Below are 14,586 nucleotides of genomic sequence, written 5' to 3'. Positions count from 1 at the left end.
CTACGTCAACACATGCGTCAATACACCGGTAGACCTTTATCAACTGCTTATCATTTCTATGAAGTACTATGTATATCGCCTCCCCGGGCCTTGAAAAGGTGGGTAGAGCCTACGTTAAATCCCTTCTGCTTTTCCACAATGGAGCGCCAGGTTTAGGAGGCATTGGCAGGCGCTCCGGTCCAACAATGACCTGTGATCTAGACATGAAGCCAGGCTGAGGCTGCTAACCAGGCTATGTGGGCTGTCTGCCTGCCCTGTGAGGGAGTGGGGAACAGGGCTGTAAATATGAGCGCCAGACACCTGGCTGGAGCTGGCCGGGCACCCCACTGCCGAGCAGAGCCGACTGGCTAAACACAGCTTCTTACATCACCTCCCTCATCACCACAGCAACAGCTAGGGAGCCAAACGTGTCCCAAGAGTTAGAGTAAGCCAGCTATACAGTCAACACTGACAAATGTACATTGTTAGCCTACTGTACATATCCTTGAACAATGGTATCATAATTATTGCCACCACCAAAAACAAATAAAAGCATATTTAATTGTCGGTTAAGAACCAAATAATGATTACACTGTATTTGAAATAAAGTGGTGAAATAATATTGTTTCCATGTGTTTCCATTAGAATGTCACGACTTCCGCCGAAGTCGGCTCCTCTCCTTGTTTGGGCGGCGTTCGGCGGTCGACGTCACCGGCTTTCTAGCCATCGCCGCTCTATTGTTTATATGTCCATTTGTTTTGTCTTGTTCCGTACACACCTGGTTTTCATTCCCCAATCAATCTACATGTATTTAGTCCTCTGTTCCCCATCATGTCTTTGTGTGTAATTGTTCACTGTTAATGGTGTATGTTCACACGCGATACTTTTATAGTTTATGTTACGTGGTTTTGGTCATTTTCCGTGCCTATTGTTGAACGGAATAAAAGTGTGCCTGTTTACTCTACTCTGCTCTCCTGCACCTGACTTTGCCTCCCTTACACAGCCTTAACATAGAAATATGTGAATCCACTCCAAATATGATATAGCACTTGTGCCTAAAAGTATTTTCTGTGGTTTGAGTACCTGGTCCTTTGCAGGGCCTGCTTGAGATGTTATGCTGTTGATCCATACTGTTATACACATACATGCTATAGCACATTCCTCTGGGCAATCAATTTATTACTGTAGATGTATCATATTGACTGATAGCTTTAGCTGTTTGCTACTGCATCACATTAGAAGGCATAATGACACTCACCTGGACTCCATCACCTCCTTGATTACCTTCTTGATTTATATGTCACTCCCTTTGGTTTCTTCCCCAGGCGTCATTGTTGCTATTTCTGTTCCAGTGTCATGTTAGTGCGTTGTTTGTGTTTCTTGTTTTGTATTTAGTTGTGTTTATTTATTAAAACACTCACTCCCTGAACTTGCTTCCCGACTTACAATGATATGGTAAATATATCCAATGCAAAAAAAAACATTTACATCTAAATGGTATTAATATTAATTTGCATATATTTCCGTTAATTCCCATATATTCCTGTTAATTCCCATATATTCCCATTAATTCCCATGGAAAGTTTGAATATTCCACAAAATGTGCAACCCTAGTTACAGTATGGATTTCACATGACCAGGAAAACGTATGCATCTGTTGGTCACAGATAACTTTTTTTTAAACTAGAGGTGTGGATCAGAAAACCAGTCAGTATCTGGTGTGACCACCATTTGCCTCATGCAGCGTGACACATCTCCTTCGCATAGAGTTCAGGTTGTTGATTGTGGCCTGTAGAATGTTCTCCCACTCCTCTTCAATGGCTGTGCGAAGTTGCTGGACATTGGTGGGAACTGGAACACACTGTTGTACATGTCGATCCAGAGCATCACAAACAAACTCAATGAGTGACATGTCTGGTGAGTATGCAGGCCATGGAAGAACTGAATTTTCAGCTTCCAGAAATTGTGTGCAGATCCTTGCGACATGGGGCTGTGCATTATCTTGCTGAAACATGAGGTGATGGCGGCGGATGAATGGCATGACAATAGGCCTCAGGATCTTGTCACGATATCTCTGTGCATTCAAACTGCCATCGATAAAATGCAATTGTGTTCATTGTCCGTAGCTTATGCCTGCCCTGTACCAGCTGTCTTCTGCCGGGGACTTGGGTGTTCCCTCCATGGCTGTGGATGTCCCTCTAGCTACCTCTCCCTATCCTAGTCAATCAACTGCCTGGGCACAGCCTGTACCACCCCTCTGCTGGGCCGTGCTCTCTGGATCAGAGCTCTGTCCCTTTGGCTGTTGTGGCCTGCACGCAGCCGGCGTCTCAGCAGCCCTCTTCTCAGGTGAGTTCTGTGGCTCTGGCCTCGAAATCAGCTTCGAGACACAGGATAATTTCGGCTGTTGTGATTAGAGGTCGACCGATTAATCGGAAAGGCCGATTAATTAGGGCCGATTTCAGGTTTTCATAACAATCAGTAATAGGCATTTTTGGACACCGATCTTGGCCGATTACATTGCACTCCACGAGGAGACTGCGTGGCAGGCTGACTATCTGTTATGCGAGTGCAGCAAGGAGCCAAGGTAAGGTGCTAGCTAGCATTAAACTTATCTTATAAAAAAACAATCAATCTTAACATAATCACTAGTTAACTACACATGGTTGATGATATTACTAGTTTATCTAGCTTGTCCTGCGTTGCATATAATCGATGCAGTGCCTGTTAATTTATCATTGAATCACAGCCTACTTCGCCAAACGGGTGATTTAACAAGCGCATTCGCGAAAAAAGCACTGTCGTTGCTCCAATGTGTACCTAACCATGAACATCAATGCCTTTCTTAAAATCAATACACAAGTATATATTTTTAAACCTGTATATTTAGTTAATATTGCCTGCTAACATGAATTTCTTTTAACTAGGGAAATTGTGTCACTTCTCTTACGTTCTGTGCAAGCAGAGTCAGGGTATATGCAGCAGTTTGGGCCGCCTGGCTCGTTGCGAACTGTGTGAAGACCATTTCTTCCTAACAAAGACTGTAATTAATTTGCCAGAATTGTACATAATTATGACATAACATTGAAGGTTGTGCAATGTAACAGCAATATTGATGCCACCCGTTAGATAAAATACGGAACGGTTCCGTATTTCACTGAAAGAATAAACGTTTTGTTTTCGAAATGATAGTTTCCGGATTTGACCATATTAATGACCTAAGGCTATGTTATTATATTATAATTAAGTCTATGATTTGATAGAGCAGTCTGACTGAGAGGTGGTAGGCAGCAGCAGGCTCGTAAGCATTCATTCAAACAGCACTTTACTGCATTTGCCAGCAGCTCTTAGCTGTGCTTCAAGCATTGCGCTGTTTATCAACTCCCGAGATTAGGCTGACAATACTAAAGTACCTATTAGAACATCCAATAGTCAAAGGTATATGAAATACAAATGGTATAGAGAGAAATAGTCCTATAATAACTACAACCTAAAACTTCTTACCTGGGAATATTGAAGACTCATGTTAAAAGGAACCACCACCTTTCACATGTTCTGAGCAAGGAACTTAAACGTTAGCTTTTTTACATGGAACATATTGCACTTTTGTTTTTGCATTATTTTAACCAAATTGAACATGTTTCATTATTTATTTGAGACTAAATTGATTTTATTGATGTATTATATTAAGTTAAAATAAGTGTTCATTCAGTATTGTTGTAATTGTCATTATTACAAATATATGTACATAAAAAGAATCGGCCGATTAATCGGTAGCGGGTTTTTTGGTCCTCCAATAATCGGTATCGGCGTTGAAAAATCATAATCGGTCGACCTCTAATTGTGATAGGGAGTTTGATAGTGAGGCATATATCTGTACCTGGGGCAAAGGCTTTGGGTTTTCCTGGCGCAAAAGTTCAGGATATCACCTGGCTGTTTCCCGAGGCTGTGAGTCAGTCATCGGGGGCTGATACTGTCATGGTTCATGTGGGGTCGAATTACATTATGAAGGGCAGCTCAGAACAGCCTAAGATGTATTTTAAAGAACTGATTGGGTCACTAGATGACACCAAAAAACTCCCCATAATATCTAGCCCTCTGCCCTCCCTAAATTGTGGCATTGAACGGTTTAGCAGTCTTTTAGCCCTCCATAACTAGCTTGAGTAAAACCAGTCTGTCTATGTATGCAGATGACTCAACACTATACACGTCAGCTACCAAGCAACTGAATTGACTGCAACACCTAACAAGGAGCTGCAGTTAGCTTCAGAATGAGTGGCAAGGAATAAGTTAGTCCTAAATATTTCAAAAACTAAAAGCATTGAATTTGGGACAAATCATTCACTAAACCCTAAACCTCAACTAAATCTTGTAATGAATAATGTGGAAATTGAGCAAATTGAGGAGACTAAACTGCTTGGAGTAATCCTGGATTGTAAACTGTCCTGGTCAAAACATATTGATACAACAGTAGCTAGGATAGGGAGAAGTCTGTCCATAATAAAGCGCTGCTCTACCTTCTTAACAGCACTATCAACAAGGCAGGTCATATAGGCACTAGTTTTGTCGCACCTGGACTACTGTTCAGTCGTGTGGTCAGGTGCCACAAAGGGGGACTTAGGAAAATTGCAATTGGTTCAGAACAGGGCAGCACGGCTGGCCCTTGGATGTACACAGAGAGCTAATATTAATAATATGCATGTCAATCTCTCCTGGCCCCAAGTGGAGGAGAGATTGACTTCATCACTACTTGTATTTATGAGAGGTATTAACATGTTGAATGCACCGAGCTGTCTGTTTGAACTACTGGCGCACAGCTCAGACCCCCATGCATACACCCCAAGACATGCCACCAGAGGTCTCTTCACAGTCCCCAAGTCCAGAACAGACTATGGGAGGCGCACAGTACTACATTGAACTCTATTCCACATCGAGTAACTCATGCAAGCAGTAAAATTATATTTAAAAAACAGATAAAAATACATCTTATAGAACAGCGGGGACTGTGAAGCAACACAAACATAGGCACAGACACATGCATACAAACACACGATAACATATGCACTATACACATGTGCAAATTATTTTGTGTTGTAGATATGTGGTAGTAGAGTAGGGGCCTGAGGGCACATACTAATATGTTGTGAAATCTGTTATGAATGTATTGTAATGTTTTAAAAAATGTATAACTGCCTTAATTTTGCTGGACCTCAGGAAGAGTAGATGCTGCCTTGGCAGGAACTAATGGGGATCCATAATAAATACAAATACAAATGACCCCACTGCTACCTTGGGGCACTCTGTGCACAATGTTGACATCAGCAAACCTTTTGCCCACAACGCCATACACGCTGTCTACCATCTGCCCGGTACAGTTGAAACTGGGATTCATGCGTATAGAGCAAATTTCTCCAGCTTGCCAGTGGCCATGCAAGGTGAGCATTTTCCCACTGAAGATGGTTACGATGGTGAACTGCAGTCAGGTCAAGACCCTGGTGAGGACGACGAGCACACAGATGAGCTTCCCTGAGACGGTTTCTGACAGTTTGTACAGAACTTCTTTGGTTGTGCAAACCCACAGTTTCATCAACTGTCGAGGTGGCTCGTCTCAGACGATCCCGCAGGTGAAGAAGCAGGATGTGGAGGTCCTGGCTTGGTTACACGTGGTCTGCAGTTGTGAGGCCGGTTGGACGTACTTCCAAATTCTATAAAACGATGTTGGAGGCAGCTTATGGTAGAGAAATTAACATTAAATTATCTGGCAACAGTTCTGGTGGACATTCCTGCAGTCAGCATGCCAATTGCACACTCCCTCAAAACTTGAGACATCTGTGGCATTGTGTTGTGTGACAAAACTGTACATTTTAGAGTGGCCTTTTGTTGTCCCCAGCACAAGGTGCACCTGTGTAATTATCGTGCTGTTTAATGAGCTTCTTGATATGCCACACCTGTCAGGTGGGTGGATGATCTTGGCAAAGGATAAATGCTCACTGAAACAGGGATGTAAACAAATATGTGCACAAAACTTGAGAGAGAAATAAGCTTTTTGTGCGTATGGAACATTTCGGGGATCTTTTATTTAAGCTCATGAAACACTTTACATGTTGCGTTTATATTTTTGTTCAGTGTAAATAAAAACTAGATAATCAGGTCTGAAAACTAACTGAAACTAAACTAAATTTCAAACAAAAATCTGAAAACGAATAGAAATAAAAAATAAATATGAAAACACAAAACTAGTTTAACCTTAGCGCCCACCAATCAGAGGCCTTTCAGTAGCATGGTATGACAGACAGCAGTAAGGCCAGGCATGTCAGTCTCACATGGTCCGGGGCACTCAGGCAGATAAGCACATGTGGTCAGGGCTCCTAAAATACATTCCCCCAGAAAAACTGGCTGCATGGGCGGCTGTGGGGCCGATCCATCCGTGGTGCCAACGTTCACCCTGTAAATTGTTTTAACTAGTCTCCCTGTACAGGTAGACAGACTAATTTAAAAGTAACAGGCTCAGGGGTGAGGAGAAGATGTCATTGGGTTTGTTTGGGAGGGCATATGTGGTTTTGAATAGTTAACATTTCTAAGGTAATTAAAAAAATATACACATCTCAACACATATGTAGGCTATTGGATAACATCAAGAAACTCACAGCAGAAGCCTCTAATTAATGTGTTGACTTTCTTTCTGGGTGAACTGCCCCAATGTCCTGGAGAGAAACCGCCTGAGGCAACACCCACCACTAGGTCCAGTTACTGTAGAGTACACAAATCAAGAAGCACCCCATACACCCTGGATCCCGCCATAGTATGAGGGAGTTCAAGGTCATCTCCTTATGGCCGGCTTTGTCACGGGTCACAGGTCAAAAGCCCACAAGATAACACAGGCAGGCGGCTAGCCTGCTACTTAGGTGTGAGAGCTGCTCGCTTCAGGCAACATAATCCAGCAGCGGTGTGGTTGGGTTGATTTGCACAAGGAGCTCCACCCAAGGGAGTTGTAACTCCTTCACATGGACTGACTGCCTGAGATTTAGAACATGTAAATACAAATATATATTTTGTCTAATACAAAGTTCCAGGCTAATTCGGACTATTTCCTTTTCTAAACACGTCAAACGCATGATCATGTTAATCCACAAAGGAAATCGGTTAACTTTTCTGTGCTATAATTATATCATTCAATGTTCCACAAAAGCGGGAATCAGCCCTTGACGGATTGGTGCTGCTTCAAACGTGCACTGCTTTACAGAACCGTCAGAAATGGCCACTTCAGAAACCACCCGGCTTCCCTTTGAACCGGTCCGATTTAACATGAACAATGATGGTGCCATTATCTAATATATCCACTGGGAGAGCTGGAGATAAGACTGGCAGAGAGAGGGAGGGAGGCATCTGTATTAGTCTTAGAAGAGACCACAAAAACCATTCAACTGGATTCAGCCCTTACAAATGTCAGTGACCGCATCATCTGCTCTTTGCATTGACAGAATCTACAAAGGCTTTGGACTGTTTCTATTGGGGAAGATGAATCAGAGAAATTCTTCTCAAGCATGAAAGAAACCTGAGTAGGAGTAGGCATAGATTGTGTTAAGGGGAAAGGGTGTGACCAAGCATGTGGCAAGTTAGTCTGACATAAACCTGACCTTCACATTCAAGTATTTTGACAAATGCTTTGTTATGACTGTAAAATCACCAAAGGGTTATAGGAAACAACAATATTTGAGAGATATCTGTGCTGAAAACACACGTAAGTGTGGTTGACTGAATTATTTCAGAGGCATTGACAACATCCTTCCTTATCTACACACACCTCTGATAAGAAGACATGTCCAACACAAGATTGCATACACAGAGGGTTAATAACCACAAAATAACATTCTACTACTTTACCAAACTTAATCATTCTATGGGATACAGTATTTCACAAGTATCATGGACTGATAGACTGCTTTAAGTTTGTTTTTCAGTTTCAAGGTATTTCTCTAGATCTAGAAGGTAGGATCATCGTCTGCAGAGCATAATATCTTTGCAGTTTAACCAATTAGCTATTGGCAGCCAATCTAGTCTGATTTGTTTGCTTTGCATTGAATTGATAAGACTCAGGTCAATGCTGCCAAATCAGTCTGCTCCATTTGTGAAATAACAACCTTGGAAGGTAACACTCCAATAAACCTGCACGCTTTCTAATGAAAGCACACACAGCCTCATAAATACATTCTTGGCATTGGCAAAAGATTTAGGGGGGGAGCTAAAAACAAATGGATGACATAAGGGGGGGAGGGGCCAGGTGAGCTTGGTCTGGAGCCTCACTGGATCACAGTAGCTGTTTGATAGGCTGGGCGGGCCAGATGGAGAGAGGGAGGCGTGTGGTTGGTAGTTTCAGAGAATACTTCAGCCCCATACTTTATAGCACGCTTTATTGCAGTAATTCTTTGTGGGCTATACTCGGCCTTGTCTCGGGATGGTAGGTTGGTGGTTGGAGATATCCCTCCAGTGGTGTGGGGGCTGTGCTTTGGCAAAGTGGGTGGGGTTATATCCTACCTGTTTGGCCCTGTCCGGGGGGTTTCATCGGATGGGGCCACAGTGTCTCCTGAACCCTCCTGTCTCAGCCTCCAGTATTTATGCTGCAGTAGTTTATGTGTCGAGGGGCTAGGGTCAGACTGTCACATCTGGAGTATTTCTCTTGTCTTTTCCGGTGTCCTGTGTGAATTTAAATATGCTCTCTCTAATTCTCTCTTTCTTTCTCTCTCTCTGAGGACCTGAGCCCTAGGACCATGCCTCAGGACTACCTGGCTTGATGACTCCTTGCTGTCCCCAGTCCACCTGGCCGTGCTGCTGCTCCAGTTCCAACTGTTCTGCCTGCGGCTATGGAACCGTGACCTGTTCACCGGACGTGCTACCTGTCCCAGACCTGCTGTCCCAGACCTGCTGGAACCCTGACCTGTTCACCAGACGTGCTACCTGTCCCAGACCTGCTGTTTTCAACTCTCTAGAGACAGCAGGAGCGGTAGAGATACTCTCAAAGATCTGCTATGAAAAAGCCAACTGACACTTACTCTTGTGTTACTGACTTGTTGCACCCTCGACAACTACTATGATTATTATTATTTGACCATGCTGGTCATTTATGAACATTTGAACATCTTGGCCATGTGCTGTTATAATCTCCACCCGGCACAGCCAGAAGAGGACTGGCCACCCCTCATAGCCTGGTTCCTCTCTAGGTTTCTTCCTAGGTTTCGGCCTTTTTGGGGAGTTTTTCCTAGCCACCGTGCTTCTACACCTGCATTGCTTGCTGTTTGGGGTTTTAGGCTGGGTTTCTGTACAGCACTTTGAGATATCAGCTGATGTAAGAAGGGCTATATAAATACATTTGATTTGATTTGCTGGCAGTTTCCCTGAGTCCATATAAACAGAGCATTTCCATGTCTTAAACGCAGACATCCCTCTATCCGCCACGAGCCGAGCAGGCGCTATATTTATCCTTTCTCGCAGCCCCTCTGCTCCGTTTAGCTTAGTTCAGCCCAGCTAAAAACAGAGATGGGAGAATCTGTCACCCATTCTCTTCCTCCCACAGTCCTCCTAGGGAACATGGATGCGGTGTGGTACTCACTTTTAGGAAGATTTACTTTCTACGGATCTCCATTTGGTACCGACCCCTGATCCGCAGACCAAACCTGTTTCTCAATCCCAACGGGTCCAGCTCTGAACCCTCTTCACCCACTCCACCCAGACCTGCACCCCCCCCAGATCTTTAACATCCCTCTGATCCCTAATCCCTGGACAGAATCCCACCCTCTTTCCCCTCACTGTGGATAATTGAGCATATGGTGCAATTTCATGGGCCGTGAGCCAAACTCCTGCAGCAGCCCCCACTGCAGCCACGGGTCATAATAGATGCATATCCCCCAGCCACAGAGGCATGATCTGAGGCTGATTCCTGGCATGCAGCCAGATGTAGGACATCCCTCACATGACTAGCGCTGCCTGTCTGTCTCAGACAAGGAAAACTTAGAGGCTTGGCTGTATTCACCCTGTGACATCCCACTGTTATATTTCATACTCTCAACTACTGCCACCGTGAAGGTACAGCACTTGGCTGAGTAGGATGGAATCAATGAAAGCCCTCCAGGTTTGGGTCACTCACCTGTCCCAGGTCCAAAGTGACGTTCACCTCATTGTACATAGGTCCCCGGGAGAGAGGCGGGCTCTGCCACCAGCGCTCAGTGCCATCGATGGCGTTACTCACCGGGTGGGCCTTGTTTGGCTCATTGGAGTTGCATCTGTCACAATACTGTCCCTGCAGGGCCAATGAAATGGTGTTACTGTGAGCCCAAAACACATATAAACACATGTAAATAGAGTCCCACCAACACAAAGCCACACATTCAGTGCATAGTAAACTCGTATTCAAGAAAATGAATAAGCCACAGTTACACATTTGCAGACAGCGCAAGTAATCACATGCATCAAGAAGACGGCACCGGAGAAGATGGCTGACGTTTTACCTGCTCCTAACCAAGTGTGTTTTTATGTTTGTTTTTTTGCGTTGTTTGTAACTTATTTTTTAACTTATCTTATACATAATATTGCTGCTACCGTCTCTTATGACCAAAAATAACTTCTGGACATCAGAACAGCGATTACTCACCACGAACTGGAAGCTTTTTTTCCCCTTTAACGAGACAAAAGGAACACCTATGTGAGAATGCTATTCATTGACTACAGCAGTTCAATACCATAGTGCCCACAGAGCTCATCAATAAGCTAAGGACCCTGGGACTAAACACCTCCCTCTGCAACTGGATCCTGGACTTCCTGACGGGCCGCCCCCAGGTGGTAAGGGTAGGTAACAACACATCTGCCACGCTGATCCTCAACACAGGGGCCCCTCAGGGGTGCGTTCTCAGTCCCCTCCTGTACTCCCTGTTCACTCATGACTGCACGGCCAGGCACGACTCCAACACCATCATTAAGTTTGCCGATGACACAACAGTGGCCTGATCACCGACAACGACGAGACAGCCTATAGGGAGGAGGTCAGAGACCTGGTCGTGTGGTGCCAGGACAACAACCTCTCCCTCAACGTGATCAAGACAAAGGAGATGATTGTGGACTACAGGAAATGGAGGACCGAGCACGCCCCCATTCTCATCGATGGGGCTGTAGTGGTGCAGGTTGAAAGCTTCAAGTTCCTTGGTGTCCACATAACCAACAACCTAACATGCTCCAAGCACACCAAGACAGTCGTGAAGAGGGAACAACAAAACCTATTCCCCCTCAGGAGACTGAAAAGATTTGGCATGGATCCTCAGATCCTCAAAAGGTTCTAAAGCTACACCATCGAGAGCATCCTGACTGGTTGCATCACTGCCTGGTATGGCAACTGCTGGCAACTGGTATGGCAACTGGTATGGCAACTGCAAGGCACTACAGAGGGTAGTGTGTACGGCCCAGTACATCGCTGGGGCTAAGCTGCCTGCCATCCAGGACCTCTATACCAGGCGGTGTCAGAGGAAGGCCCTAAAAATTGTCAAAGACTCCAGCCACCCTAGTCATAGACTGTTCTCTCTGCTACCGCACTGCAAGCGGTACCGGAACGCCAAGTCTAGGTCCAAGAGGCTTCTAAACAGCTTTTACCCCCAAGCCATAAGACTCCTGAACATCTAATCAAATGGCTACCCAGACACCTCTTTTACGCTGCTGCTACTCTCTGTTATTATCTATGCATAGTCACTTTAATAACTCTACCTACATATTACCTCAACTAACCGGTGCACCCGCACATTGACTCTGTACCGGTACCCCCTGTATATAGTCTCGCTATTGTTACTTTACTGCTGCTATTTAACTACTTGTTACTTTTATTTCATATTATTATTTATATATTTTTAACTGCATTGTTGGTTAGGAGCTTGTAAGTAAGCATTTCACTGTAAGGTCTACACCTGTTGTATTGGACGCATGTGAATAACAACATTTGATTTGAATTGTAGCAACAATGGTAATAGCGATATCTGGAAATACTGCAACAGTAAACCAATTTCCCGCTATACAATAATGATAGCAAGCAATATATAGGCCTACTAGGGCCTTTCTTTGTGTAGGTTTTAAAGCCTCTTAGTGTTCCAAAGGTATTGAAACTCCTGAAGGGGCAAGTCTACTGTTGAGAGGGCATTCTCATTGGTGAGCTCAGCAGTTAAACACAATGGTCAAAACTATTTCTGGCAGGTGTACAACTTGGTCAGAGCAGGCAGAATTGCCACTGTTCCCCTATAGTGACTCATTCTGGAGCCTGGGTGCAATAGCAAGGAAGCGTGGAAGACCATTCAACTGTAATACCAGTTTAACTGTAAATATGGTATTTCACATCGGAATATATAGATGTATGTATGGGAGGAAAAATCATAAGAAAATCACTAGCCTGCAAGGAAACAACTTCCTTACTTTGATTGAATAATACAAATACGATTTTATTCTGCGCTATGGGTTGTATTTCTGTTGGTATCTGTCCATGTTATGTCTTCAGAACAATGCTATTAAGACGTGCACATTAATAGGCTACATGTGTCTTTTACGCATGCACCCATGCCAGCCAACCTCTTGCGTAGCTTAAACTTACATTTGAACTGTAAACATTATTATTAAAGGCAGAAAGGTGGTGATCGAAACGTTTAAAAATGAAACAACAAATCATGAAACCGTAAATGTCGTTCACTCATTACCTGTATCGTTTGACTAGGGAGTCCAAAGGTAGGTCCTCCGACAAGTTTACAGTACAAATCAGATCTCGGTCTCCCCGCTTCATCTTCACCGCAAGTTGCTGTGGCGGATATCCGTGACCCCTCCGCGAGGTTGAAGTACGGGGGGCTCAAACTAAACCCGGTTATTTCGTTAAAAGACACCTGCGCGTAAACGTCCCGCCAAAATAAGAGCATCAAAGTAAATAATAAAGCAACGGGGTGAGCTCTCTTCACCCCCCTCGCCATGTTCCTTCCACCTCAATAATCTCTGTAGATGCTCAAATCAAATTGCAACTCGCAGTTCAAGTTATCTAGATCCCCATGAAATAATACGCAATCTCCACGCATAAAACAATCCAGTCCCCTTGAGCGGTTCAAGTGTGCTGATGTAAAAGTTTCGCTTGTGTCTCTGCTGCTGCTGTTGCCTCTGTCTATGTGCTTCCCCTCTATATGTTCCCTCGTGAAAAAAGCACTTGCTCCCGTTTCTCCCTAATCAAACTCTGCCACCCAGGGCCGTATCAAGTGTCAATACAGTCATTGGGTGTCACCAGTGAGTTATAGCCTAGGCCCTACTTGACTTGGGGCCAGAAGTCTCTCTATAAATTATCCCGTATTGAATCACGTTCAAGCCAAAGTAGAAAAAGTATCAGTAACGCAAGAAAATATTTCACTAGACATTTTTGGAGACAAAGTTTTGACACCAGCTCACAGATATTTTTTGGTGCAATTATTTCAAAATACAGCGGTCATTTAACGGATCGTTGTGATTCCTGAATCATGGCCAACCTTCAACTAACCACTGATTTGTTTCACAATAAAATGTGAGATTGTATAGTCTAATTATAGTGGCCTAATGCAAAACAGTTATATGACAGTTGCAGGGAACCACTGAGTCTTGATTTGATTTGCTTCAAATAAAATAGACTGCATGAACAATTGTTGACAGAGAGAAAAACTGGAATGTAACTGGCAATGTTAAAAAAAAAATCCATCAATCCCATCCAAAAACAGACTGCCATACTGAGCCACACCCAACCCAGATTCATCCAGAGACACACTCCCTTCTCCTGCATACCTTTGCTATTTCCAGTGCCAGGTTTAGTGAATATGTGCAGGGTCTGAACATAGTGGATTATCAACAGATTCTATCCCCTACAGAATTAGTCAAATTACACATTTGGTTTATCTATTCAATTGGGCAACATAAATAATGTGCTGTTCAGATAATATGTCCTATCTTCTCCCACTGTGGACTATTCTTTGCAAGTACAATATTCACTAACTGCATTACCCATACTACAGGACAGGCAGTAGTCTACCTAAAAAAAAACACTTGAGGCATCGAGTTCCCATCATTATCACAAACCACTGGTCCTAGAGCGACACCTTGTGGAGATCTACACCACGAGTCTGACAAGAGGGCAATTTACAGCACTCCCGAGCACAAAACACACAGCACTGCTGCAGTGTCACATCCCTGACATCCCAGGGCAACAGGAGCTTCTATATCATGTTTTAGATCAGGACACTCGCTGTGTTTAATCCTGTTGCTGTTGATGACCTCACACCGGTAGATCTGGTAAAATAAGGGTAAAATAAAAATATTATGTACTTACTACCAGTGGTGGAAAAAGTACCCAATTGTAATACTTGAGTAAAAGTAAAGATACCTTAATAGAAAATAACTAAAGTAAAAGTGAAAGTCACCCAGTAAAATACTACTTGAGTAAGTCTAAAAGTATTTGGTTTTTAATATACTTAAGAATCAAAAGTAATTTGAATTGCTAAAATATACTTAAGTATCAAAAGTAAAAGTATAAATCATTTATAAATCCTTATATTAAGCAAACCAGACGGCACCATTTTCTTGTTT

General features: G+C 43.5%; 1 protein-coding gene across 4 annotated transcripts in view; it reads right to left on the bottom strand.

The window, feature by feature from the left end:
* Positions 1 to 13,205, bottom strand: part of LOC106599664 (laminin subunit alpha-3) — a 113,854-nt gene extending 100,649 nt beyond the window's left edge. For 3 of the 4 annotated variants that reach the window (XM_014190951.2, XM_014190952.2, XM_014190955.2), the window contains exons 1-2: positions 12,696 to 13,205; positions 10,118 to 10,270 (exon numbers count right to left, since the gene is read on the bottom strand). In XM_014190951.2, the coding sequence (XP_014046426.2) occupies positions 10,118 to 10,270; positions 12,696 to 12,959 (417 nt within the window). In that variant the 5' untranslated portion in view covers positions 12,960 to 13,205. The remainder of the gene's footprint in view (positions 1 to 10,117; positions 10,271 to 12,695) is intronic. The other variant, XM_014190957.2, reaches the window with a different exon arrangement.
* Between the last annotated feature and the right edge of the window lie 1,381 nt (positions 13,206 to 14,586).

The sequence above is a fragment of the Salmo salar genome, chromosome ssa03, assembly GCF_905237065.1.
Source record: "Salmo salar chromosome ssa03, Ssal_v3.1, whole genome shotgun sequence".
NCBI lineage: Eukaryota > Metazoa > Chordata > Actinopteri > Salmoniformes > Salmonidae > Salmo > Salmo salar.
The sequence above is the reverse complement of the archived record's forward strand: the minus strand, read 5'-3'. Positions and strand labels throughout refer to the sequence as shown.